The sequence below is a fragment of the Gopherus evgoodei genome, chromosome 18, assembly GCF_007399415.2.
Source record: "Gopherus evgoodei ecotype Sinaloan lineage chromosome 18, rGopEvg1_v1.p, whole genome shotgun sequence".
NCBI classification, from domain to species: Eukaryota; Metazoa; Chordata; order Testudines; family Testudinidae; genus Gopherus; species Gopherus evgoodei.
Genome location: NC_044339.1, coordinates 10,293,415 through 10,319,182, shown reverse-complemented (window position 1 = coordinate 10,319,182; position 25,768 = coordinate 10,293,415). Strand labels below are relative to the sequence as shown.

Here is a 25,768-nt window from a genome sequence, read left to right as displayed (position 1 = left end):
ATATAACGACTGCTCATTTAGTTCAGTAATGATATGCATCAATGTTTTTATGGGAAGACTGAGTCACGAAGCTCTCACTTTTGATTCCACTTTAAAATCTCACAGTGACTCTTGGCTTAAATAATAAAAAGTGCCATGTTTCACCATCAGCTGACACTTGAGATATGGGTTCTCCTAGACAAACAGAACGTTTTTGTCTTAGGGCTTGTCTACATCACAAAGTTGCAGCGCTGGTGAGGGGGTTACAGCGCTGCAACTTAGGAGGTGTACACATCTGCAGGGCATCACCAGCGCTGCAACTCCCTGTTTGCAGCGCTGGCCGTACTCCCGTTTTGTCTCGGGTGTAGAGGATCCAGCGCTGGTGATCCAGCGCTGGTAATCAAGTGTAGACACTTACCAGCGCTTTTCTTGACCTCCGTGGAATAAGCAGGTATCCCAGCATACCTGAGGAAGCCTCTGATAATCAAGCAGGTCTCCTTCCCCGGTTGGGAGGTCTCCTTCCCTGCGGTTTGCAGGTGGGTTCGGGGAACGCGAGAGCAAACCACGGCGAAGCTGGTCTCCTTCCCCGGTTTGCTCTCGCGTTCCCCGAACCCCTGTGCAAGCAGGTCTCCTTCCCTGCGGTTTGCTCTCGCGTTCCCCGAATCCCCGAGCAAGCAGGTCTCCTTCCCTGCGGTTTGCAGGGGGGTTCGGGGAACGCGAGAGCAAACCGCGGCGAAGCTGGTCTCCTTCCCCGGTTTGCTCTCACGTTCCCCGAACCCCCCTTGAAGCCGCCCAACAGCGCTGCAGTGTGGCCACATCTAACACCACATGCAGCGCTGGTTGCTGTAAGTGTGGCCACTCTGCAGCGCTGGCCCTATACAGCTGTACTAATACAGCTGTAACAACCAGCGCTGCAAAATTGTAGATGTAGACATACCCTTAGTCTTTTTCTGCATCGATAATGGAGAGGTGGCTATAATATGCATTTCCTGTTCTGATTGAAGTTCCAGGTGTCCATGGTACAGCAGTACAAGAGTAAACTACAAAGAAAAAAACCAGCAGTTTGCATTTAACTGTCCTTATTCATGAGTTTATTGAGCCAGCTAAGGATCTTTGGTTTACTCTAGGCTTGATCGCAATGAAGAAGAAGGCTTATTGTCTCCTTCAAATGCCACCTCAGGGATTAAAGTATTTCTTAAATTGTCCTGCTCCAAGTGGTGCTGGCAGAGCAGAGGGAGCCAACGTGGGAGCTGGAGTAGAGGAGTGGAATCATCTTAGTCCACACTCTCTCTTTTCCTGGGCACTCTATTAAAACTTGTGAGTGCCAGCAAACTGATTAATGTTACATTGATTATTCTTCCCTGGGCATGTTTATATAATATGAAAGAGTGGCATAATCTTGTGTGGTACTTTCAAAACCATTACAAACTGTGTCTGAAGCTGATACAGTAAATAAGACGAATTTTCCCTTTAAATTGTGATATTACCCCCTCCAAGAACATTTTTAAGAAAATAAATGGTAGGAATGTTATCAAAGTACCACAACAACAATTATAGGAAGATAATATAAATAAGCTCAGTACATGACTGTAGCTGAGGGTGGTGGTTTTGAGCAAACCGCTGAGACTTGAAATTAACCTATAAAAGTGGCCTATTGCAATTAGCAGCTAAAATAACTGAGATAAATTATTAGTCAATTAAATATGGAAGAGTAATTTTAATCCTATGACTTTAACATCCATTTCATGTAGTTGGCTGGTACTTTATTCAGCTGTCGTCTCAGCTGACATTTAGCATTTGTCCTTATTCTTATGAGCTTTTTGTTTATATCCCTCTAGAACAGTACACGAGTACCAAGCAGTCATGGATGGCAGATTACTGTAAACAGGAGAAAGTGGACACAGTCAAATCAGAAGATTGGATGGGATCTTCTGTGGACCCACCATCCTTCGGACAGAGTATGACTTTCGTTAATCATGTATTTCTTTATCTGGAAGTCCTGACGTGCAACCGTTTCACTCATAACGTTGCAAGTTTAAAGTTTGGTATTTATCAGCACACAGTGCATTTTAAGGAATTCAGGGCAAGAAGAATTTAGTTTCTGTTGTACTGCAATAATCCCTCTAAGAGCATTTTCTGTTTTAGGATGCTTGGCTTTGAATTAAGAATATGCACTGCTAATTTTACGTCCTTATATCTGTCAGTTTGCCATTCACTAAGAGCATCTATCTTATAATACTATCATATAAAAGAACAAATAAGCTGAGTATAATGGTGGTAGTACATTCAACCCTGGAGAGGTTTTGTGCCTCATGTTGCTCAGTACTCTTTTGCTTGCTATGAGATAGTGTTAATGATCTCCAAAATAAGATCACTTCAGTCTTCTTTGTACCAAGTCTTATTTCTCTGAGGCCATTGAGAACTGGCGAACTCTTTGCTGGACAGCTGACTTGCTTCTAGTTGTCACATGACTTAATGTGATTTTTTTTTTTAAAGTTCTAGAAGTCTTAGCAGTTTTTCTAGTTTCTTTGGAGAATTCAGGTATTGTCTTGAGCTTCAGAAATGTGTCCTCCATTCAGTAAACATTTCATTGCCAAATAAAAAGCTCTTTACACCTAAAATTTCTCTCCTCCTAGTGCCCAAAGTTACTCTGTTCATTTGGCATTTACAACTAAAAAAAGAGAATAAGGAAATAAGAAGAAACGACAAAAAGCATCTATTTTGTATTTTTTTTTTGGCTCCTCTTCCATAGGATTATGAGATTATTTTAGGAGTCAATTTTAAAAAGAAAAACGCTGGTCTGTCCCACTCTCACAGGGCTGCACTAATTCACCTATGAGGTATCTTTTGCCCAATAATACAGAAGATAAGTTCCCCTCCTCAATGAACAGACCATAAAGTTTCAGAAAGTTCTGAAATCCTTGGACGATGTCAGTTCTGAGTTGTAGTCCTGCAAGGCAAATGGTTAGTTTGGCAATCCAAATGCCACTTAATTGCTATACAGTCAGCTTCTGCAGAAACATGACTTTTCAGAACAATACTTCTCCTGGTCTAATAAAGGAAATACAGGCCTCTTTTGTTTTATTGACATTTTTCTTGGTATGGTAGCAAATTTAATCCTGGGACTTTTTCTGTATCAGTGTCAGCTTTCACAGTGAAACTGTAATAGCAGTGATCTTCCCAGCATGACGAGCCAATGAATTTAATATCCCAGCAGGGTTTTCAGTATTGTTACAGTAACTGTAATTTGGCCTGACTCTATTAGTTTTACTTACCAGTACGCATTGAACATGAACAATAAAATATCCCCATCAAAGAGAAAATATGATCCTCGTGATCTGTTTTTTGTTTTTTTTTTAAATCAGTTGAGAAATAAACATTGAAGCTTTCCCTAATTTAATTCCATGTTTCTCAGATCAGCCAGGAGATATTAAGGTTAACCAGTTTGACAGCTGAATTTGAATGAAACTCTATTAAATCTGGCCAAACATTTTGCTTTGAATATTCACCTTAATTCTAAGAGAGCATTGCATGTAGATGTTCTAGACTTGCCCTTCTCCCCCATGTAGCATTTGGAACTTTTTTCCAGAAGGAATAGAAATTCTCAAATTCTAGTTTAGTACTAGGAAATGGATAGTACCCATTTACTGATTGCATGATGCTGACCGTCTGTGTGATTCTCCTTATACTTGTATGCATAATACAGAAGCATCTGCCTGTATATCTGCATTTTTTCTTACCTGCTAACTTTGTCTTTCCTGTCTGCCAGGCCTTCCCCTTGTCTACCTTAGAACTAGGAGTACAGCCAGTCTGACTAACCTAGAACATCAGATCTATACTAGAGGTACTGTACTTCAGAGAGAGAGCGAATGCTTTGTTTTTTCTAAGAAATGTCTGGTTCAACAAATACTGCGCTGCATAAGTGACTTGCCTATAAATCAAACCTCTAATTCCTATATATAAAAGGTAACAAGTACCATATATATGAGTTGTTCATCCCTGTCGTGCACCCTGTCTATCCCTCTGTGTATTTTCTGGGTCTGTCGGCAGGGAGGAAGGATTCGCTGCTCAACTTATCTAGGAAAGCTATCATGAAAGCGGAATCATATCCTGCTCTGAGTCCATTTCCTAGGCAATAGGGTAGAAGTTTTGTGGAAATTCCTCAGTGTGTAGACAAGTGCTGTAAACACTTTCTTAAATGCCAAGATCTCATAATCTGTTGAATACCCCTGCTGTATTCAGTGTATTCAAAATTAGGATGATTTGAAAAGCATATTTATCTGTTTTCAGTGAGCATCAGAAAGTAAAACATTTTAAATAAATGAAATGTTAATTTATGTGCTGTGTGTTTAACTTCTACTGTCTTTGACAGTTTTTCTGTTTAAAATAACAGGTTATTTTCAGTTTGAGTCATGGAAAAGTAAATAACAAGTTTGACGTAAGTCATTTCCCATGTAAAAAGGTTAACAAATGGTTGGGGGAAAAGCCTGAAATAAAACTACATTTGAAGTCTTTTTATATCACACTTCATAAATGTTTTACTCTTGGTGCACAGATAATTCATATATTTTAAACTTGTTTTTGATTCTAAGAGCTATATGCAGATTTAATTTTTTGAGGAGTAATGTATTTTGCTTAGACCCTTTAATGAGTTTTTGTACTAAAATGATACGCACACAGATACATTCAGAATATGGTATGTAAAAGTGAAAACCTTGCGTAAGAGAGAACTTCTGTGTTCATCCAAAATTTAATTACTGGAAGGCTAAATTATAATCTTTTACACTTTTACGATCGACTTTAATGAGAGTTGAAACAAAAGAAAATAACTCGTGCAAAAAAATCACTTAGTTCTGATTTCTTATATTTTTGAATCAGCAGTTTGAGAAGCTGCAATCTGGACAGCATGTTTTATTTCGAAAATCATCATACCATAACATTATTGACACAATCCAAAAAATTTTTTTGTAATTGCTCTTGAAAATATAAATCAGCAATTGATTAAGAGCTAGATTAAAAGTATGCTTTTCTGCTCTGTAATCCTATATAACTGGAGGCAGCTATATTTTACTAAATCTAGCCCATTGTCAGAAAGATGATTGCGAATCTGTGAGTGGCAGAAGACAAAATTTTGATCTGGAAGAACTTGATCTTCCTGTTTTTGAAATTGATGGCAAAATTTCTAGCAATTTCAGTGGAATCACTATTAAGTCGTAACTAACCTTATTTAGAATATAGACATCCTTTTTCATTCACTGTTGAATTTGATGTTCAGTAACATATTAAAGGATGGACTGTTTTGGCAACTTGTCAGTATGTGTATGAAGAAAGACATATTAAGGTGCTCTATTATGTTTTGTAGACCTAGACTGCTGTAGGGTTTTTACTGTTGGTAGGCACTCCTGACCACTTTGTTCAGAAGCTTTGTAATTATTCCTTAAATTTGCACTTTTTAAGTGCTTTTACTGCTAATTCTACATACTTTCAAAATTTATATTGCCACAAGAACATATAAAAGTGTCAAAATAAATAAGGTAATGAACATGTATTTTATTTGTGTGAGGTAAGCAGTTGAACAAACTATGCAGGACTAAACCCTTGGCAGCGATTGTATATATCTGTTATCCACTAATAAATTCCTGTATTTCGTGGGACAGATTCCCAGAAGCTGTAAATTGTCATAGCATTGAAGTCATAGGAGCAATGACAACTTACACCTGCTGAGGGTCTGCCCCAGTAGATATAGAAAACTAGAGACATGCTTCCTGCTGAACTCAGTAACTACTGCCTTTATGTCGTGGTGGGAGTATAAATCCTCAGAATATGAGAAATACTGAATTATGCAAGTACCTATATTTATATGGCTTTTCATCGTAAAGGCAATGATTAAGCATTAGAAACAATCATTTATATTTGAAAATAGATAAATGATTGTCAATTATTATAATATTTAATTTCTGTGCTGCCTTTTCGTGAATCCATTCACCGCCGGAGGGCAGTGAAAGGCAATAGTTAAAATATTGTGCTCTTTTTCTGACTTTCAGAAAAATGTATGCTGAGCCATGTATTAGGCTTCATTCCTTTATATTTTTTTAAAACCGTTTTGTTCTAGTGATGTTTTCCTAATGATTAAATCTAGTGAGCAGCCACTTTTTTTTTTTAAGAAACGTTGACCATTTGTTTTTGTCAGTCAGAAACAATATCCCGTTATGACAATAGCCTTAGTTGACAGAATGCAATGTAATAGGAAATAGCAGGGTAGTCTCTGCTCTTGTTAATAAAACAGTCTTAACATACACACTCTTTATTACATGAAAAAGGTCAGCTATGATAGATGAACTTCATTATTCAATGTTTGTGTAGCCTTTTGTTCTACATTTTAACAGTTCCAGTCTTTTCTTTGGATGCATTCAGGTTGATTTTGTTTTTGTTTACTTTATGATCTAAAATGACCTTAAGCTGTACAGACAACATATTTCTGCCTTGCTGTCATTGTTAATGATTAAATATAACTTTTAAGTGGATACTGGATGGCTCAGTGATCTGTAGTGAGTAATGCAGAGCTTTTCTTCTTTAGTTGATGGCTTAAGTCCAACCCAGGTTAGTAGTAACTGTGTGTGGTTACCATCTCATGAGTGTTTGGGCATATATGAAATGTGTTGGAGATCTCAGTCCAGTTCCTAGTTGGACAGCTGTCAACATAATAATCACCGCCACTGTGGAGATACTTGTTTGCCATTCTTGGTAGAGGCACCAAAGAATGAATGAACATGGTGAATGAACTGACTTTTCATTCCTAATGGGAGAGCCTCTGATCTGGGGCTGATGCAGATTGGTGAGACTGTGCAGAGAAAGCTTCCTTTGCTCACTGTATACCTGTTCTGTGAATATAGGACTTCAGTTTTCAGTGATGACAGTTTGACACAAGGTGTGTGTGTGTGTGTGTGTGTGTGTGTGTGTGTGTGTAAATGCTTTTATATTTCTAGTATTCTATTTATTTCTACTTTTTTCTCTTTCACTTTGTTCCAGTTTTGGTTCTCTAGACTTTCTGATTTATTATAACTGTGAAATCTCCACCAAGTTTTGTCAGTACCTAACATGTTTCTGTGAGATACATTTAATAAAGCCCTCTTTTATTCTTTTATAGCTGAAATGAAGACCCCAAAACGCAGACAGCCCTTTGTACCATTTGCGTTGCGGAATCACACCGGATGCACTCTATGGTTTGCTACCCTAACTACTACCCCTACCCGGTAAAGAACTGTTATGGTATCATTGTGACAATATTGGTCATGCCTTTCTGTGATGCAGGTGCTGTGGGAAAGGAGAAGAAAATAGATTTGTTTTCTGTTGATGTATCTTGCCCTTCTTGGCAACTTTTTTTTTTAATTCAAAATTTTTTAAAATAAAGCTGTGAGAAAGCATAGTGACATTTGCAATAAATTAAAAAAAATCACTTTCTTTCATATTGGATCTAAATTTTTTAAAACAAGCTAAAATCTCTAATCATGATGATCCTTTAATCACTTTGAAGCATTCCCAAAGTTACCAGTACAATGTTTGATTTTCTTTTTAAATCTTTTAAAAACCATCTCTGATAGACAGTTCTTTTTTTTTTTTTTTTTTTGCAGCACTGTTAGTTTTCTCTTGTAAGACAGGTTTTACCATATTGTGATGCTAAGTTGCCTTTTTGTTCAGAAATACGTACAAATTAAGAACAACTACTTATACCACAGAAGTTTTAGTCTGGTGTTGTTCTGATTACAGTGCTGCACTATCTCACAGTGGGAGTCCAGGTGTCGTTCCTGAGGAAAATGGAACGTTTCTTGATGATGCACACAATGTCAGTGAGTGGCGAGAAGTTCTCACTAGTGGGGAGATTCCGTTCGAATTTGAAGCCAGAGGGAAACTAAGACACAGGTGAAGGAGAAAACCATCAGTTTTCCTTTGGAATTTATTCACATGTTGACAGGAACACACATTTATATACTCATTCACGAGAATATACTTTTTGGAATGTTGTCCAGTAGATTTTTATTTTTTTTTAATATTTGGCAATTTCTTAATCTTTCCTTAATTTTTTACATACTTGAAAATATATAATATCTGTGGCTAAATTCTGCCATTAGACATGCAACCAATTCACATTGATGTCAATGGGAGTTGTGTATAAATGATTTTTCTCATTTTAATTTTGTAAAAGTGGTATTTCCTGTATTTCTAGAGAAACTGGTGGGGAAAACATTGTTCCTTTACTTAACTGAATGTCTGCACGCTCTGTGAAGAATATGTGTTGGCTAGCAGTTGAATTTAAAACCAGAGGATACTAACAAATATTTAACAAGTTTATTTTTTGTTTTGCATGTAGTGCATACGGGCTGTAGTTTTATTTGTGTAATTTGTATTAGCTGACCTTGGATAAAAGCACATTTTAAAATCCTTAGAATAGACAACTGTATTTTTACATTTGAATAGTCAAGAATTAATCTTCTGTTAATACAACAGATAAATCCAGACATATATTGGTTCTAATTATTGTCTTGGCTTTCCTTTGTGAGATGATGGTTTAGTCATAATTTGATTTTATCTGAACTGACAGGCACACACATGATCTAAGAATTCATCAACTGCAAGTGCGAGTAAATGGCTGGGAACAAGTCAGTCCGGTGTCAGTAGACAAAGTTGGAACCTTTTTCCGATATGCAGCACCTGACAAGAGCACATCATCTTCTACTGTAAGTTCTGATTCTGAGTATGTTTCAATGATATCTTTTCACTAAGTTTACTTTGGTAGTAATCTTCTCTTCAAAATTTTATTTCTAAAGCAGTGACTGTTCGCTGATAGGACCTTCCTTCTCTTCAGTCAGCTCAAAATGAGTGTTTAATGATCATGGGTCAGTTACCAGTTTTACACATTGCAAAAATAACATACATTCGGTAGTCATCAAAGTTAGTCTGTGCTCAGCAGAGCATCGAGGCTTAGAATGACAGAAATATTGCATTAGTGAAGGTGTCATGGATCCATTGATTAAAATTAGGAATCCCACCAACATTGCTCCCATGTCCTGTTCCTCTATTGCAGGCTTATTAGGTCTGCCTTCCATCGTTAACTGATTGATTGAAAATAAACCATCTTGACAATTTCTGTGTAATTCTGGGGCTGTTGTATTGAGGTGTCGTTGCTTTGACAAAAATCTGTTTTGTGAATGAAAACATTTAATTAGACCAGCCCACAGGTTTGCATTCGTGGTTGAGCCTACTGACAAAGCAGTCCTGTAGTCATAAGGAGTAGATAATGAAACTGAAGGGCAACAGGCTGCAAGTTGCTGAATCCCCAGGGAAATTTAAACTTGATGGTCTCTTGGCATCAGGCAGGCCTTGGCTCTAATTTTATAAAATTATTCAAAGGGCAAATCACTATTCAGCAGGACTTTTGGGTGTGGAGGACCTATTACATATTTTCAGTAGTCTTGACAGTTGCATATTATAGCAAGCATAGTATCATCTCAATTGCCTTGCCATATATATATTTAAGATCTGTTTTTGCTTATGTCCGCAAGGTGATGTGGTAAAGAACTACTCTGCATATATCTCTAGTACTGGCACATTTTCCAGCACCTCCCCTCTCTTCGTTGTTACAGAACTACAAAGTACAGGAAAGAATAACATTTTACTTTTTTGAACTAATCTTCCTGACACACCTCTAGAGCCATGGAGAACATCAGGAAGACTATGGACTACAGTTTAGCTTTGCTTCTCACAAAGCAATTAGGTACTTTAGAAGGGACATTAGCAGTTTACAGTGTGCTCTGATTGGTAAGTTTTACTTTATTCTTGTCTAGGTTGGGAGCCCTATCAGTAGAACAAATATAATACATCCCCACGTCTATGTGAGTACATTTTTTCATTATTCCTTTAGACATGCGTTAATTAAAGTAGAATAATTCTATGAATAGAGTGATTATTATTCTCTCTTTATAAACAGTTTGACAGACTTGGTACGGATTGTACCCATGCAATGATACTGTGACTTCCGCAATCAGATAATTGTTACTCCTGCGGGAATTCTGTTCCAAAAAAATAAAAATTCTGCGCACAATATTTTAAAATTCAGCAAATTTTATTTGTCAGTAAATACATGTGGAGGCTCCAGCATGGCAATGGGGAGTACAGGCCACTGGCTGCATTGAGGTGGGAGATCACCCTGAAGCCCACTCCCTCCCTCCATTCTTCCCTGGGGACAGGGACTCGCTGGTGAGGCTGCACCTGACCCTGACACAGCACAAGGGCTGAGCCTGCCCCAGAAACACCCGGGGCCCTTCTCCTCTGCACCAAATGTGGGCAGGCAGGCTCAGCCCAGCAGGATCCAAGTATGGAGGAACTTAGTGTGTTTGTAAGGCCCTGCTTGACGACAAAGCCTTGGCTGAGATGATTTAGTTGGTGTTGGTCCTGCTTTGAGCAGTGGATTGGACTAGATGACCTCCTGAGGTCTATTCCAACCCTAATAATCTGTGATTCTATGATACCCCTGCTCAGTCCCATCCGCGCTCCTTCCCCACTGCCTCTTCCCCCACTCCACCATCCTGACCCCTTTGCCCTGCCCCACCACAGGCACTCACCTACAGAAAACAGGATGGCTCCCAGCACACACAGAAGGGGAGGACAACTGGCACTAGGACCCAAGAGGCAGTGTCCAGCTGCAGAGTCAGCTAGCCTGAATGGCACCATCTCTCACCCAGACACCTCTGGCGCATGACCATTCTTGCGGCCTCCTTTGCTTCTCCATCATTTTCTGCAGGGAAGCAAAGATGTTTATGTGGGACATGAGTTCTGTGCACATGCAGTGACACAGAATTCCCCCAGCAGTACAATATATTTATTTGACATCTGATTTAATCACTCCTATTTCCTTGAACCTGTTGTATGGCTACTTCCATTCTTCCATTATTTCCTTTGCAAGGAAAGTTGTTATTTTTTGAGGCAGAATGGAAAGAAAATAAGACATCCCCCAAGGAATAACAACTTATTTCGTCCTTGCAAGACACCCTGCATAACACCAACGACGCTTACTCTTCTGTGTGACTTACCTCATTTCATACTAATTTTCCAACAGCATGACACGTTGCTGCTTCTCTATCATCTCCAGCAACACTGGGTGGAACTGATCTCTTAGCACACTAGATTATTTATAAATAATCTAATTTCTGAAGGACTAGGGTTTCTACACAGCAATAATAGTTATGTAGTAATAATTCAGGAGACCAAACAAAGCTGTTCATCATTCTTCATCATTCAAATGGAGAGTCACCAACATCAGCTCTCCCACATACCACAAGTGTGGATGGTTGTTTGTATAACTTTAACTTATGTCCTTTTTCATGTTGATAGAGTCCACTAAGCTAGTAAAACAGCATTTTTGTGGTTAGGGAGCATCTTGAACATCACTCCAATATTTCAAACAGTTCTCAAGAAACCCAGACAATATACACCTTCGTGTATATGTGAAATGAGTCCAGACTTTGTTGGGAGCTCTTGTCTAGGTTTTCACCTTCTTTGATTCTGGTTTCATATCCTGTTGATCCTGTTCCTTTCAGCCTTCTTCCTCTTTCATTTTCCTTTTTGACCCAGAAATATTCTCCTTTCTTTCAATGCAGATATCCCCGTGTCCTCTTGTTTGCTGCTTTGTTCTGACTATGCTCAATGCTAACTCATCCTCCAGATGTTATTTCGTAAGGATGTACACTTTAATAGGGAGACACCATAGACCTCACTCTCTAGTGCCTTGGATCATCGGTTACATATTTGTGAGGCGAATATAAAACCCTACCAAATCAGAATGTTAACACTTAACACCACTGGTCATTCTACCCAAGACGTAAATGATTGCATAAGGTGCAAGGCTTTTGGAGAATAAGACCACAGTAGTTTCCAGGATGACTGAGCACTCGTTAAATGTGACTGTCCAGAACTGTAACTAGTTCGCTCTGGCACTGACTTTGTTAAATATGGAAGAGGATCTGCAGACTTTTAGGTCAGCTAAGAGAAAAAAAGAATAATGGGAGCATCTGGTAGAGTTTTCTTGGAATAGATTTCTAGGCATTGATATGGTACCTGAAAAGGTAGAAGGGATAGGTGAGTGGGGAGTTATTTACATTTCTGTATGTTTTAATGTGAATCTTTTTGAGAACTGACCACTCATAGAGTTTAAGGTCAGAAAGGACCATCATGATCATCTAGTCTGACCTCCTGCACGTTGCAGGCCACAGAACCTCACTCACCCAGTCATGTAATAGATCCCTAGCCTCTGGCTAAGTTAGTGACGTTCTCAAATCATGATTTAAAGACTTCATGTTACAGAGAATCCACAGTTTACACTAGTTTAAACTTGCAAGTGACCTGTGCCCCATGCTGCAGAGGAAGGCGAAAACTTCTCAGGGTCTTTGACAATCTGACTTGGGAGAAAATTCCTTCCCAACCCCAAATATGGCAATCAGACGCTGAGCAGGTGTGCAAGACCCACTAGTTAGACACATGGGAAAGAATTTTCCGAGCCCTCCCCATCTAGTGTCTCATCATCAGCCATTGAAGATATTTGCTGCTAGCAGTCACTGATCGGCTACATGCCATTGTACACAGTCTCATCATATCATCCCCTCCATAAACTTACAAAGCCAGTTAGGGTTTTTGCCGCCAGTGCTCCCCTTGGAGCTGTTCCAGAACTGCCACTAATCACGAAAAGGCTTTATGAAGCATTGCTGTTTGTTTTCTCTGCTCTGTTCTCATCTACTTTGACTCCCTAATCCGCAGCAAACAAAAGAGGAAAATAAATCTTTTCCAAGCTGGCACTGCTTGACATGTTAACCCCTATGCAAAAGAAGCATAAGAAGAAAAGGCTGCTTGCTATGGCACATCACTCTTTCTCTACCTCTAACCTATGTATTTGTATTGTGGTACCACCTAAAGGCCCCAACCTTGGATTGTTCTAGGTACTGCATACACATAACACTGGTAAAAGCAAGCACCATAACCACAAAAGGCCCACACTGGCCAGATGATCAAAATATCAGTCTGCACAAATAGCAGAATGACAAACTCTATTTTTGATAGAACAGTCTTGTCTCCTCAAACACTATCATTGAATGACTCTTGGACAGAGTCACTAATTCCAGGAAAAAGAAGTGTTAGTTGCTCCCTTCCAGAATTTTTGTTTATTATTGAATCAGTTTTAAAACAACAATCCTAAATGATGAAGCTAAGAGATCTTGGCACTGCTCATCTGCTGCTGCTGTTGTCATCCACAGTGCTGGGAGCACGTTAAATGCAGAACTATTGGTCTTCCACCTGAACTGGATTCAGAGTTCACCAGAAATATTTAAGAGCAAAACTTGAAGAATTAAATAAAATATACTATAGCATAACATGATAGCAAGATTATATTTGTTCTACTGCTCTTCAAAATCTTTAGAGTTCTTCTTTAAGGACATAATATTTTGAAATAGAAAATCTCATGTAAATTACTAACCCCATAACTAAGGTTAGTATTGTGAGTTGCTTTCATTGGATGGTGAGTTTAGTTGAGGTGTCTCAGTTGTTTTATTTAAAATCTTCTTGTGAACTTTGTACCGAGAACTGGGGCTGTGTTTAAAAAAATAAAATACTTCTCTGTTTTTCCTTATGATCTTAGACTTGCTGAATGTGCTGCTGGCAAGTGTCAGCAAAACTATGTACATTTCATTGTATTATATTTGGGTTTTTTTACATTGTTTTAATAAAGTTTTTGGCAGTTCAAAATCCTGGACTGACTGTCCGTTCTTTCTCAAATACAAGAACATTTTCAGCATGTTCTGGGCACAGGCTCTTAAAACAATAGTTACTGTAGCAATTTTTCTTTGGGTCCATATACCGTATGGATTTTTATGTTTCTGTAGTGTGAAGGGAAAGATAAATTGTTTTAAAGTTTATAATGTCACTAAGGATTTTGTGGTGATGCATTGTGTGTATAAACTATTTGTTAATCTAGATATCTGAGGATATTTTTCTGACTGTATATGCAGAAGGGCAGTGACTGAAAATGAGAATGAACAGAACCTTGATTTATTACAGGCTGTTTTGAAATTTTTTGAAAACATGAAACATACTAATAAAAATGTTTAGCATAAATAATGCTCTTAACATTCTAGCTCAGGAATGCCTGTTTGCTACCATATATAGGGAGTTGCAGTTCATAAAGAGCAATGATTGTAGCAGGCCAAATCTGCTCTTCTTTTCTAGTGGGTTCGTTGTGTTTTTATTTTCATTCCATTTTTCCTGGAAGTTGACAAGCCCAAATAATGAGCTCATGTTTATCAAACATGATATAAGCACAAGTAAAAGCTATGGGTATTTTAAAACAATATGTGAAATGTGTAAATTAGGTGTGGCCCTTGGGTTACTGGCAAGCTGCAGCTACTACAAGGATTGCGTGTTCCTTTGCTAGATATCATCATTGCATTTTCTTATACCTAAACTTTTTAAATGGCTTTGCAGTTTTCTTCATTGCCTCCGGTTCGTGTGGTATTTGAAGTTACCATGGAAGGTAGCGCTCGGAAGGTGATTACAGTGCGCTCTGCGTTGATTGTGAAAAACAGGCTGGAAACACCAATGGAATTAAGGCTGGATAGCCCTTCAGCTCCTGACAGTAAGTCTCAGAAAGCTATTGCTACATTGCCCTGCTACATATCAGTGAGGAAAACCTTGCTGTCAGAACCATTTATGATGGCTCCAGTTTTGGTTGTCTCAAAATTTTTCTTGTCCTGTTCTCTAGTAAAAAATGAATGTCTAGAAGAGGCCATCAAAAGGTTCGAAGTATAAAAGCACATAAGACTTCCCTAAAAATCTTATGTAGAGTTTTTTTCCTGTGGATAGAGTATGAAATCTCAAGCAACAACAAGAATTTTGTGTTATGCTATTGTCAAGTTAGTGTGACATTCCTGTCCCCAGCTTTTCAAAGCAGAAGAAAGGAATGCTTAAAGTATTGTGCTTTGTTTACTTCTCTTCAGTTTAGAAGAGTCAGACTTCTTTTATTTCCTTGCCTTAAGTCAAAGTTACATAAGCTTGTTTTCGACAATAGATTCTTTACCCAATGTCTAGGATTTTCATCATCTTAGTCAAACAACTTGAGAGCTCTATAAACAAGTGCGTTTGAAAGACTTTACAGTATATTTGTGTCATATGCGAGAGGGCTTGCTTCTTTTTCTTGAACTGCAGCTATGTGACAGTCATCTTTCACCTGAGCAAGGAAAACGCTAGTACTGGCAAAGAAATGAATTCTGGACGTTGGAGTATTTCAGTGCATATCTGAGGCACTGGGATATAGTGGTCTCACATCCACACTCTTGAACGGTTTTTAACCCAAATTATCTTGTGTATCCACCATAATGGCAGAAGAACCAATTACCCCAATGAAGTTTGATTCCTGGAACTGAAGTTCTGAAAAACACCTGAATTTGTTTTTTCTTGGAGGGGGTAGGTGGACTGAGGAGAAGAGGTGGAGGTGAAGGTGGGAACCTTACAGATTTCAACACTATACTTGTGCTGACAAAAAATAGCCCTAACTTCGGGGGGAAATGGTCAACAAGCTAAATTGAAGGAACCAAAGGGAGTTTTAATTTGCTGCTTAGGTGAGTTGGAGGAGATGAGAATGCAAGAGGGCCACACCTCCTTATGAGTCCATGTCTAGAACATGCCACAGATGAGATGAAGTCCTTGTGTTCTTCAACAGTCAGAATTTGGCAGAGGGTTTCGGTCTTCGGCGCTGTGTGCAGATGTAATTCAAGAGTGTGGATCTATTTTGGCAATTGATTTGAACTCTAGTAATAGATGAGTAACTTTTCTTTCCACACCCACTTAAAATGGTACTTTTAACCAAGGCAACCAGAGAAACAAAGTTCGAACTCCAGCTAATTTTTTTAATCCGTTCCCAATTTATTGAATAACAGCCCACTGGTTCTATAAGCTGGACTTTCTTGCTGTTTGACTCAATATTAGGGGCACTTTAAACAACGGTTTGGTATTTGGACCAGATGAGCTTCGTATAATGGGAAATGTACTGCTTCCTTCATTAAAAGCATTGTCCAGAGTTTATAACTGAAGAAATTATTTATAGTTTGACCGAAGGACGCAACCTGAAGCATGTGTTTTTTCTTTCTGATTTGGTTGCAGAACCTGTACTACTTCCAGCAGTAATGCCAGGGGATTCCTTTGCTATTCCATTACATCTTACATCTTGGCGATTGCAGGCCAGGCCAAAAGGAATGGGAGTCTTTTTCTGTAAGACTCCCATTCATTGGACTAATGTGCAGAAAGCAGCAGAGGTATGTAGCAGCAAACGAGAGTGTCATTCGATGGAGTCTGAAAACAGCCGATTTTTCAGGTAATTTTGACCTAATAAGGGTAAATATTTTGTTATAACTTACCCGTTATTGATAGATTAATTAATGTGAAAGTAAGTAGTACTAGAAAAAGCAAAAGTGGAATGGGAAAGGTTTTTCAGAGAAATCTTTGTAGAATTTTGTTTTTGTTTGACACCTTAAGTATAATATGAGGTGTTTAAGTATGACAACACTGTAATTACACAAGGAGGAGTAGATGGGATATGAGGTCATATCCATCAGGGTATTTAAAAATAGAAAATGGGCCCTGCTATGATGGCTGGAAGGAAGAATATTATGTCTCCATCCCAATGCCAGAAGCTGTGGCTGGATGTACCAGGGTAGGGAACCACAAATCACTCTCCCAACTTCCTTTGATAAACAGCCACTACAGGTTCAGGAAGCAGAAATTGGCATTAGCTTGGCTGTGACACTTTCTTCTTTGCTGAAATCAGAAATGTACAGAATCTTCTTAGGAACCAGGAAACAGTTAGTAAAACATTAGAAGCTTTTTAAAAGCTTCTCTCATAAGACGAAAATGGTTCTTATACCCATTCTTGACAATACCTATAGCAAAAGTGTAAAATTACAAAACAACCACTCTATTAACCTTTAATGTAATAAAATCAAATAATAGATATTAGAGATGGGAATTAAGTTACTTAATCTGTCTTTCTGCCAATGCAGGATTGTTGTTTATGGTCCAAGTGCATTGTCCAAAATATTAAGTACTCTGTTTTAATCCCCATAATGTCAACACATAATGAACACTACATGGTATCTCATAATTCCTTAGTTTGATACAGATATGGATGCCATCAACTTGTTTGGCCTTTCCCAGACCTGAAGAAGAGCTCTGCGTGGCTCAAAAGCTGCTCTCTCTCATCATCAGAAGTTGGTCCACTAAAAGATACTATATCACCCACCTTGTCTCTTGAGGCTTTATATATGATGTTCCTAAAAATAGTTGAAGGAAATGACCTTTACTTAGTGAATAGTTATTTCATAAAGCCAACACTTTATAGTTCAGATTTAAAAAAAAATATGCTGTTTTGAAGTCATTTCTGTAGGATGCTAAACAATTTTTATAAGATGAACATGTTACCTGAAGAAATGTTGTTGTTTTACTACTTCATTTGATTGTCTAATTTCAGTCCCAAAAGATGGTATAGTCTAGTGGTTAGAGCAGGGAGGACAAAAAATCCCGAAAATACAGTTGCATTATAGAACGTAATTTTAATTTATTTTGGCAAGTACAATTTAGTTTTAAATACTCAGTATTTTGCAGTGTACCAATAAATGTACTGTAATTTTCTGTAAAAGTAAAAGTTTAGTATTCTGAGACTACTTTGCTATTAAGTATGTGTTAAGACATGCAATAGGACTTTTTTTGTGGGAATAATCAGTCTGTAGATTAAGGAAGATTCTACTATAATTATGTGTGGTAGTTCACAGACTTGTTATGAGGTGTAATTGTTTGTAAACTGTGTTGAGAGTATCAGATGAGTCAATATAAGTGCAAAATATTTGGAGTATTTGACAATTAAGTTTAAAATGTTTATTATGGAGAATTAATTCTAAATGCTGTATGGGTTTTGAATCGTGTAAATTGCACTGTGTCGTGAGATTCAATCTAGTGCTTGCGAAGCTAAAGTACAACTATTCCATTCAGTCCACTGCTCTTTTTTCACACACATCTGTCTTTCTTCATAGGTTTTGTGTGGCTATAAAGAAGGAGAATTATCCAGATTACATGCCCTCAGACATATTTTCTGACAGTGCTAAACAGATTTTCAGACAGCCTGGGCATACCATTTATCTCCTGCCAACTGTGGTAATCTGTAACTTGCTACCTTGTGAGCTTGAATTTTATGTTAAAGGGATGCCAATTAATGGGACATTAAAACCTGGCAAAGAGGCAGCATTGCATACGGCTGATACATCTCAGAACATTGAGCTTGGTAAGATATTACAGAGGTATTGTTATTTGCTGTTACTACAAGAGCAGCTCAGAATGACTGCATCTTTTGTTATACAAACAACTATGGCACCAAAAAGAAAAATAAGCTTTTTAATACGATGTAATGTTTTCATTGGGTTGCAGCATTTCATATGAAATTTGTTCATCACACACACACACGCACCCACCCAACCCCCAATTAGGGGAAAAAAGCAAATAATCTGAAAATCTGATAGAAATCTGAGTTGTACCTCTTCCCTCCCCCCTTCGTTCCCATACACAGAGAAAATAATGCCAAAAAAAAGCCAAACAAGAGTCTCTAGTGGCTTGAGTTTGGTGTAGTTTAATTTCAGTCAGAGATTCAAAATGGTATCTTGTCATGGACAAGCCTAGGTGTTATCAAGCACAATGTAAAACATCTGTGGGCTTCCTTGTAGCCTCCATGCAACATCTTGGAGTGTTAGGCTATGTCTACACAGCAGTTAGACACCCACAGCTGGCCTGTGCCAGACGACTTGGGCTCAGGGCTGTTGCATTGCTGTGTAGACTTACAGGATTGGGCTGGAGCCTGGGCTCTAGCACCCTGTGAGGTGGGAGGGTCCCAGAGCCTGGGCTCCAGCCCAAGTCTGAAGGCTGCATAGCAATGAAACACCCCTGCAGCCCTAGCCCCACGAGCCCAAGTCAGCTGGCACAGGCCAGCTGTTGGTGTCTAGTTGCTGTGTAGACATATTTTTAAAGGCTCTGTCAAATGAGTGGGTGATGTCAGTTTGTGGGCACTTGTTACCAGGGGGATTTGATAGGGTTTGAGTAGCTGGGATGATTAGTGTACTTCTCACTGGTAGGGGTTGGAAGACTTTCAGAGCAGGGGAAGCATTAGTAGAGAGTCATCTGGTCCCCTCATTAGTCTTGCAAGGTGGAAGTAATTGTTTCAGGCCAACAAACTGTGGAGGTCTTGGAGAAATACTAAGAGTAAGAGGAAACTGATGCTGACATTTTCAGAGATGCTGTATAGATTTCATTTGATGTATCTATAAGCTCTGCTCTGATCTTGAGATACTACAATTGAAAGAAATTGTGTGTCTTTAATGTGAGTCAGTAACTTCTCCTTGTCCAGTGTTTGCATAAAAATATGATTGTCTTTCTCTACACTCAAGTTTTAACCTGTATTATTGAACTCTAAACTGAAAAGAAAAATGCATCTCTCTTATTAGATATCCTGTACAGAATTCAGTCAGAAAGGGGCCTTGTCATGGCTAACCATGGAATGCTGTGAAAGACCAGCAATGTGAAGTGCAATATGTACATACATACATTCCCCAACCATTCTGTTTCTCATATTAGCAGAATAAACGTTCAAAAATCATGAGCCAGGCCCACCCAAAATCAGGAAATTGGCTTTAAAATCATGATTTTTTTTAAAAATTAGTAATTATTTTGGGTTCTTTTTCTTTACTTTCTGGTTTGAGCCTTTATGGTACACTCGAGTCACATTTTCAAGACTTTTTCAATGCAACCATCGGGTCTGGAAGCTTATTTCTCCCGCCTCCCCGCTTCCTCCCTTAATTAAAGCCGAGAGTTTCACAAAATCACTTAATTCCAGGAGGTGGGTCTTAAAGAAAAATACCTAATGTTGCAAAACTTGCAGTAAAATCACAGGATGGCAACACTGTATTTGTAATATGTTAAATTTCCAAGTGAGGCCAGTTTCAGATTTTAGAGTACTGAGAGGGCTTGGCTGTACAAAAACTTAGTTCACAGCAAGCTGGGGTATATATCTTCCTCATGCTAGTCTGCTGCGCCTTAACTATCTGGGTGGACCTCATGCCTGTGCATTAAAAGATTCAGTAGTGTGCTTTGATCAAGGTACACTAGGGAATTCTCAGTGCACAGCTGCAGCAGCCACACAGAGAATTCATGTGCATCAGGCTAGTATGAGCTAGTTCTTCTCTGAGTAGCGTCCGTTTGAGTGCTCCACATCAGGCGCACATGTTGATGTGAAATTTCTCATCAGCTAATTTTATTGCCACAAGAGATTACCTTATTTTAAAAAATAACTATCAAAAACATTCTAGTTAGTTTGAAATTAAGATATTCTGTTCCCATATATTACTGGAAAGAGTACATTAGAAATACTGATATTGAAGGAAGATAGTTAGATTATTTTTTTCAACACTGACCGAGCTGTGAATATTCTCAACAGATGAAATTTGCCATTGTGCAGGTAGTTTTAAAAGTTTTAAAAGGAAGTGCAATCAGAGAAAGCTGTACAAAATATTCCAGGAAGCCTTGACTCTTTCTCAGAACTGTCAGTAGAATATGTTTTTTGTGTGTGTGTGTTTGTTTTTTAGGAGTGTCCTTGGAAAATTTTCCACTGTGCAAGGAGTTGTTGATTCCTCCTGGGACACAAAACTATATGGTCCGAATGCGATTGTATGATGTCAACAAGCGACAGCTAAACCTAACCATAAGGATTGTATGTCGAGCTGAAGGGTCTCTCAAAATATTCATTTCTGCTCCATACTGGCTAATTAACAAAACAGGTATGTTTAACTTGGCCATTCATAACTACTACTGAAAGTCACTCATCTGGAAATGAAGATGATATTTAGTATTGATTTGCTGTGCAGCCAGGCACGACTTTTGAAAATGGATTAAAGAAAATGAAATTGCAGAAAATAGGCTGCATCAAATAGCAAATATCCATTCTCATTGTGAAGGTCTTGTAAACAATTAAATAACTGAGTTGTTGCAATGAACATTTTAAAACTTGGTACTTATGTATTTTTAAATGTAATAAGGTGCCTAAGTTAGAGCCTTGGTTAGGCTCTGTATACATCAAAATAAACTAATAGAATTTGTTTTTCAAACATTGAAGAACCTTCATCAAGTAACAGAAGTCTAAATTAATAATTGTATTGTGATAGTGCCATCTTGGCGATATACAGGGGTTATGAAGTAGAGAACTCTAGAGCTGAAAGCATCAGACTCTGCAGCTTGAACTAAAAAGCCAGGCTGTGTAGCTTGGAGTTGTAAAAATCTCATATCCTGTGTGGATCAGACACAGAGTGGAATATGCTGACCAGTGGGTTACATATTACATAAAAAAATTAAATTGTTCTTAAACTTTATAATTACTATTATTGTTCCCATTTTCACAACTAATAATATAATACCTGGTCCTGAATGAAGTATATTTTTGTTTTAAATTTCAGTGTAAATTAAAATTTAATTTACGAGTATTTTTACTTAAAGGGTTACCACTGATCTTCAGACAGGACAATGCAAAGACAGATGCTGCAGGTCAGTTTGAAGAACATGAGCTTGCTAGAAGCCTGAGTCCGCTTCTCTTCTGTTATGCTGACAAAGAACAGGCAAACTTGTAAGTAATGTTGATGGGAAGGAAAAATGCTTACAAAGAATGAAAATTAATTAGTGAAAGGATCTGGTGCTGATATTTAAGTATGAATATGCTGTAGGAAAAATCCTTCATTGACAGGATGATGTGGTAAGGTGTTTAGTTTGAGATATTGAAATAAGCTTATTTGCTATTTAGACTTTTGATACTGAAAACTAACCATTTGGTTGGCTAGTATGGAAATCATGCTTCTTTTCATACCTTGGTAAAGCAGAAAATCCGAAGTCTCTTTTCCCTGAGGAAATTTACCAGACTGCTCACTCTGATAATGTCCTTACTGCAACTAAAATAATTTGACTAGCGTAAAAAGACATAAAATAATAGGCACGTTGGATAAATATCAAACAATTACTAAAAAAGTCTACCTTTTGTGTTTGAATTTAACAAATTAATTGACTGAACTTGTCAAAAACCAGGGACAGTTTTAAATTATATACATATGTGCACGCACGCATGCGCGCGCGCACACACACACACAAATACAAATTTAAATATATTGAAAATATCTAACAGCAGAAAAGGAAAATTGAGGAGTCTTTGTAATTTGTAGTGGCTTATTACTGCTTCAGTGACTTATAGTTCAGTTCTTTGCTGATTTTTCCCCACCTATTTTGACATATTATTGTGAACATATCCATCAGCCTCAAAAACTGCCCCAAACTACCCATTTCATATATGAGTTAGCTACTACCTGCAGCAGAACTGCCATGATTCTGCAGCACAAGGGAATGGCAGGATTTTGGAGCTGTTAAACTTCATGACGCATCAGGGTTAATCTCAGCACAGGCTTCCTGCCTAGCTATACGCAATTGTTCTTAGGGAGAGTCTGCTACTACATGGATCCGCTGATCATCGATCCCCGTGTATAGTTGTTGCAGTTAGTCAGGAGATTTCTTAACAGATTGCCCTCTGGAAACATGATTTACTCTTTAATGACCATTCTTAATCATTGGTGAAAATGTATATTAAAAAAAAAATTAATAAATTCCAGTTTGGTAAATAAAAAAGTCTCTCCAAGCCTATTTTAATTTCTCCACCCGTTTGTTGAGATTGTCAGAAAGATAATGGATACTGCCAATTGTGATGGTGATTTTTGTGATGTGGTCTGAAAAATAGGACTTCTCTAATATTAAGTTGAACCTAATCTGAGGAAGAAAAATTTGCACGTTTTATTGAGCACATCACAGCTTGTTTAAGTGCTTTGAGTTCTGCTAATGAACAGTGCTATATAAAGAGCAGGAGTACTTGTGGCACCTTAGAGACTAACAAATTTATTTCAGCATGAGCTTTCGTGAGCTACAGCTCACTTCTTCGGATGCTGAAATAAATTTTAGTCTCTAAGGTGCCACAAGTACTCCTGTTATTTTTGCGGATATAGACTTAACGGCTGCTACTCTGAAACCAGTGCTATATAAGACCTTGGTAGTTGTTGTGATGATTATTATTATTGAAAGGAAACATAGATTTGTTGGTTATTAAGAGGTTTAACTGGTCTGCCATGAAAAAAGAATTAAAAACAGAAGGTAAAAATACAAAGTTGGTTGCTAATTTTAGGAAAATGTGATTTGAAATTTGTTTAGTCACATAAATATTTTATTTCTAAACAAAAAAATTATTCAAATCTTTGAGCCGCTCCTTGCCTCAGTTTACCCACCTGAAAAATAGTGTTAATAATGCCTACCTCCTATGGCCATTTAAGGTTTTCAAGATGCTTAAAGAATTTCATATAAAAATGCTAAAATATGTAATGTCTTATTACTAGGCAGGAGATTTTGCTTGTAGTTTGTAATAGTTTTGTTAGTAAACACAGTCTGAATACATCTAGGTTCAGTAGAAAAAACACCAAAGTATTGTTCTGATACTCAACCCTTTATTTTGATGAGTAAATCAGCATGTTCTTTCATTACCCATAGTTGTACAATGCGAATTGGGAAAGGAATCCATCCCAGAGGTATGCCTGGCTGGTGTCAGGGATTCTCACTGGATGGAGGCAGCGGTGTCCGAGCCCTTAAAGTGATCCAGCAGGGAAACCGACCTGGCCTGATTTATAACATTGGTATGTAATCACGGCTCAATTTGTTAAATATTACAGAAATGGTGCAGCCACCATTTACTTCCGTATAACAGTAAGAAATAAATTTTCTACCTCTACCTCTCCGAACAAACCACATATACATAGTCTTGGTCTCTCAAATACTGCAATGACTATAAAGAGTTTTGGGGAGCAAGCTTCCCTGCGCTTAACTTTTATCTATAACTTCATTATTCAGTGAAAAAGGACTTCCTGATGTGAATTATGTCAAGATTGTTTCCAATGAATTATGCAGTGCTCTTGTGATGGAGACAGATTTAGGCTCCATTTTTCTTCATAGTCTCTTTTCTAATACTTCTGATCTAACCTATCTAAAAAACATCCATGTATGTCTTAAAACATATAAGTATGTGCTTCGTTAGTTAATTTGTAAAAATCTGTTTTGAACAAAATTTAAACTGCTTACATTTGTCAGAGGAATAAGTGAATTTTATAGATATATTAATTGAAATACCAATGTAAAAAAAGTCTAAAAAAAAACCCTGAAGGAAATGCATCCATCTTTCCTTTCCTTCAGCAGTCTAGGGATGCTTTCATAGAATCATAGAATATCAGGGTTTGAAGGGACCCCAGGAGGTCATCCAGTCCAACCCCCTGCCCAGAGCGGGACCAATTCCCAATTAAATCATCCCAGCCAGGGCTCTGTCAAGCCTGATCTTAAAAACCTCTAAGGAAGGAGATTCCACCACCTCCCTAGGTAACCCATTCCAGTGCTTCACCACTCGCTGAGTGAAAAAGTTTTTTTTCCTAATATCCAACCTAAACCTCCGCCTCTGCAATTTGAGACCATTACTCCTGGGGGGGAGGGATAGCTCAGTGGTTTGAGTATTGGCCTGCTAAACCCAGGGTTGTGAGTTCAGTCCTTGAGGGGGCCATTTAGGGAACTGGGGTAAAAAATCCTTCTGGGGATTGGTCCTGCTTTGAGTGGTGGGTTGGACTGGATGACCTACTGAGGTCCCTTCCAACCTTGATATTCTATGATTCTCCTTGTTCTGTCATCAGGTACCACTGAGAACAGTCTAAATCCATCCTCTTTGCCAACCCCCTTTCAGGTAGTTGAAAGCAGCTATCAAATCCCCCCTCATACTTCTCTTCTGCAGACTAAACAATCCCAGTTCCCTCAGCCTCTCCTCATAAGTTCTGTGCTCCAGCCCCCCCAATCATTTTTGTTGCCCTTCTCTGGACTGTTTCCAATTTTTCCACATCCTTCTTGTAGTGTGGGGCCCAAAACTGGACACAGTACTCCAGATGAGGCCTCACCAATGTTGAATTGAGGGGAATGATCACATCCCTTGATCTGATGGCATAGGACTGAAGAGAAATTTGATTTATCTCTTTCTCTAGGCCTAAGGTGCCTGCTCCATTATTTTAACTTTAGTGGAAATTTTTGCTTTTCTTGATTTTTCTGTAAATATAATTTCTGACTAGCCTCTTTCTAAACATCACAGTCCCAGCAACTTCATTGTAATCATTTCTGCTAATAAATGTTCCATGGGAAGATGCCAGATCTTACCAAAGAAAGCTCAGCTTCTGACCTTTTGTTAAGAATGTAGAACTAGAGTAATGTCTTTTGGGTCTGATCCTCGGCCCCTGTGGCATATGAGACAGAAATCTCCATTAACACTTCAAGGTTTCTAGTATGAACAGACAGCAGTACAACTGAAATGCAATCTGAGCGGCCACATAAACGTTGTTGACATTGTGTGTGTAATAGAAAGTAATCCATCTTGATCTGACCCTAAAATATGGGGGGTGTCAGTTTTTCCTTTTCATTAAAAGATATTTGCCCCACCCTCTGAATAGAGAGGTTTTTCTCTCCGAGGCCATGTTCCAGGTTCAGAACTTCATTTGTTGCAGCATATGAAGCAAGACAGCACAGGTCATATTTTAACAAGGCGAGGCTGTTCAGGAAT

General features: G+C 38.3%; 1 protein-coding gene across 11 annotated transcripts in view; it reads left to right on the top strand.

The window, feature by feature from the left end:
- The window catches only part of VPS13D (vacuolar protein sorting 13 homolog D), a 191,016-nt gene that overhangs the window by 59,823 nt on the left and 105,425 nt on the right, over positions 1 to 25,768 (top strand). For 9 of the 11 annotated variants that reach the window (XM_030537965.1, XM_030537971.1, XM_030537970.1 and 6 more), the window contains 12 exons: positions 1,818 to 1,937; positions 3,749 to 3,823; positions 7,127 to 7,232; positions 7,747 to 7,899; positions 8,579 to 8,714; positions 9,822 to 9,869; positions 14,506 to 14,656; positions 16,180 to 16,390; positions 18,102 to 18,349; positions 20,697 to 20,888; positions 21,601 to 21,727; positions 23,677 to 23,819. In XM_030537965.1, coding sequence (XP_030393825.1) covers positions 1,818 to 1,937; positions 3,749 to 3,823; positions 7,127 to 7,232; positions 7,747 to 7,899; positions 8,579 to 8,714; positions 9,822 to 9,869; positions 14,506 to 14,656; positions 16,180 to 16,390; positions 18,102 to 18,349; positions 20,697 to 20,888; positions 21,601 to 21,727; positions 23,677 to 23,819 — 1,710 coding nt within the window. The remainder of the gene's footprint in view (positions 1 to 1,817; positions 1,938 to 3,748; positions 3,824 to 7,126; positions 7,233 to 7,746; positions 7,900 to 8,578; positions 8,715 to 9,821; positions 9,870 to 14,505; positions 14,657 to 16,179; positions 16,391 to 18,101; positions 18,350 to 20,696; positions 20,889 to 21,600; positions 21,728 to 23,676; positions 23,820 to 25,768) is intronic. The other 2 variants (XM_030537973.1, XM_030537972.1) reach the window with 1 other exon arrangement.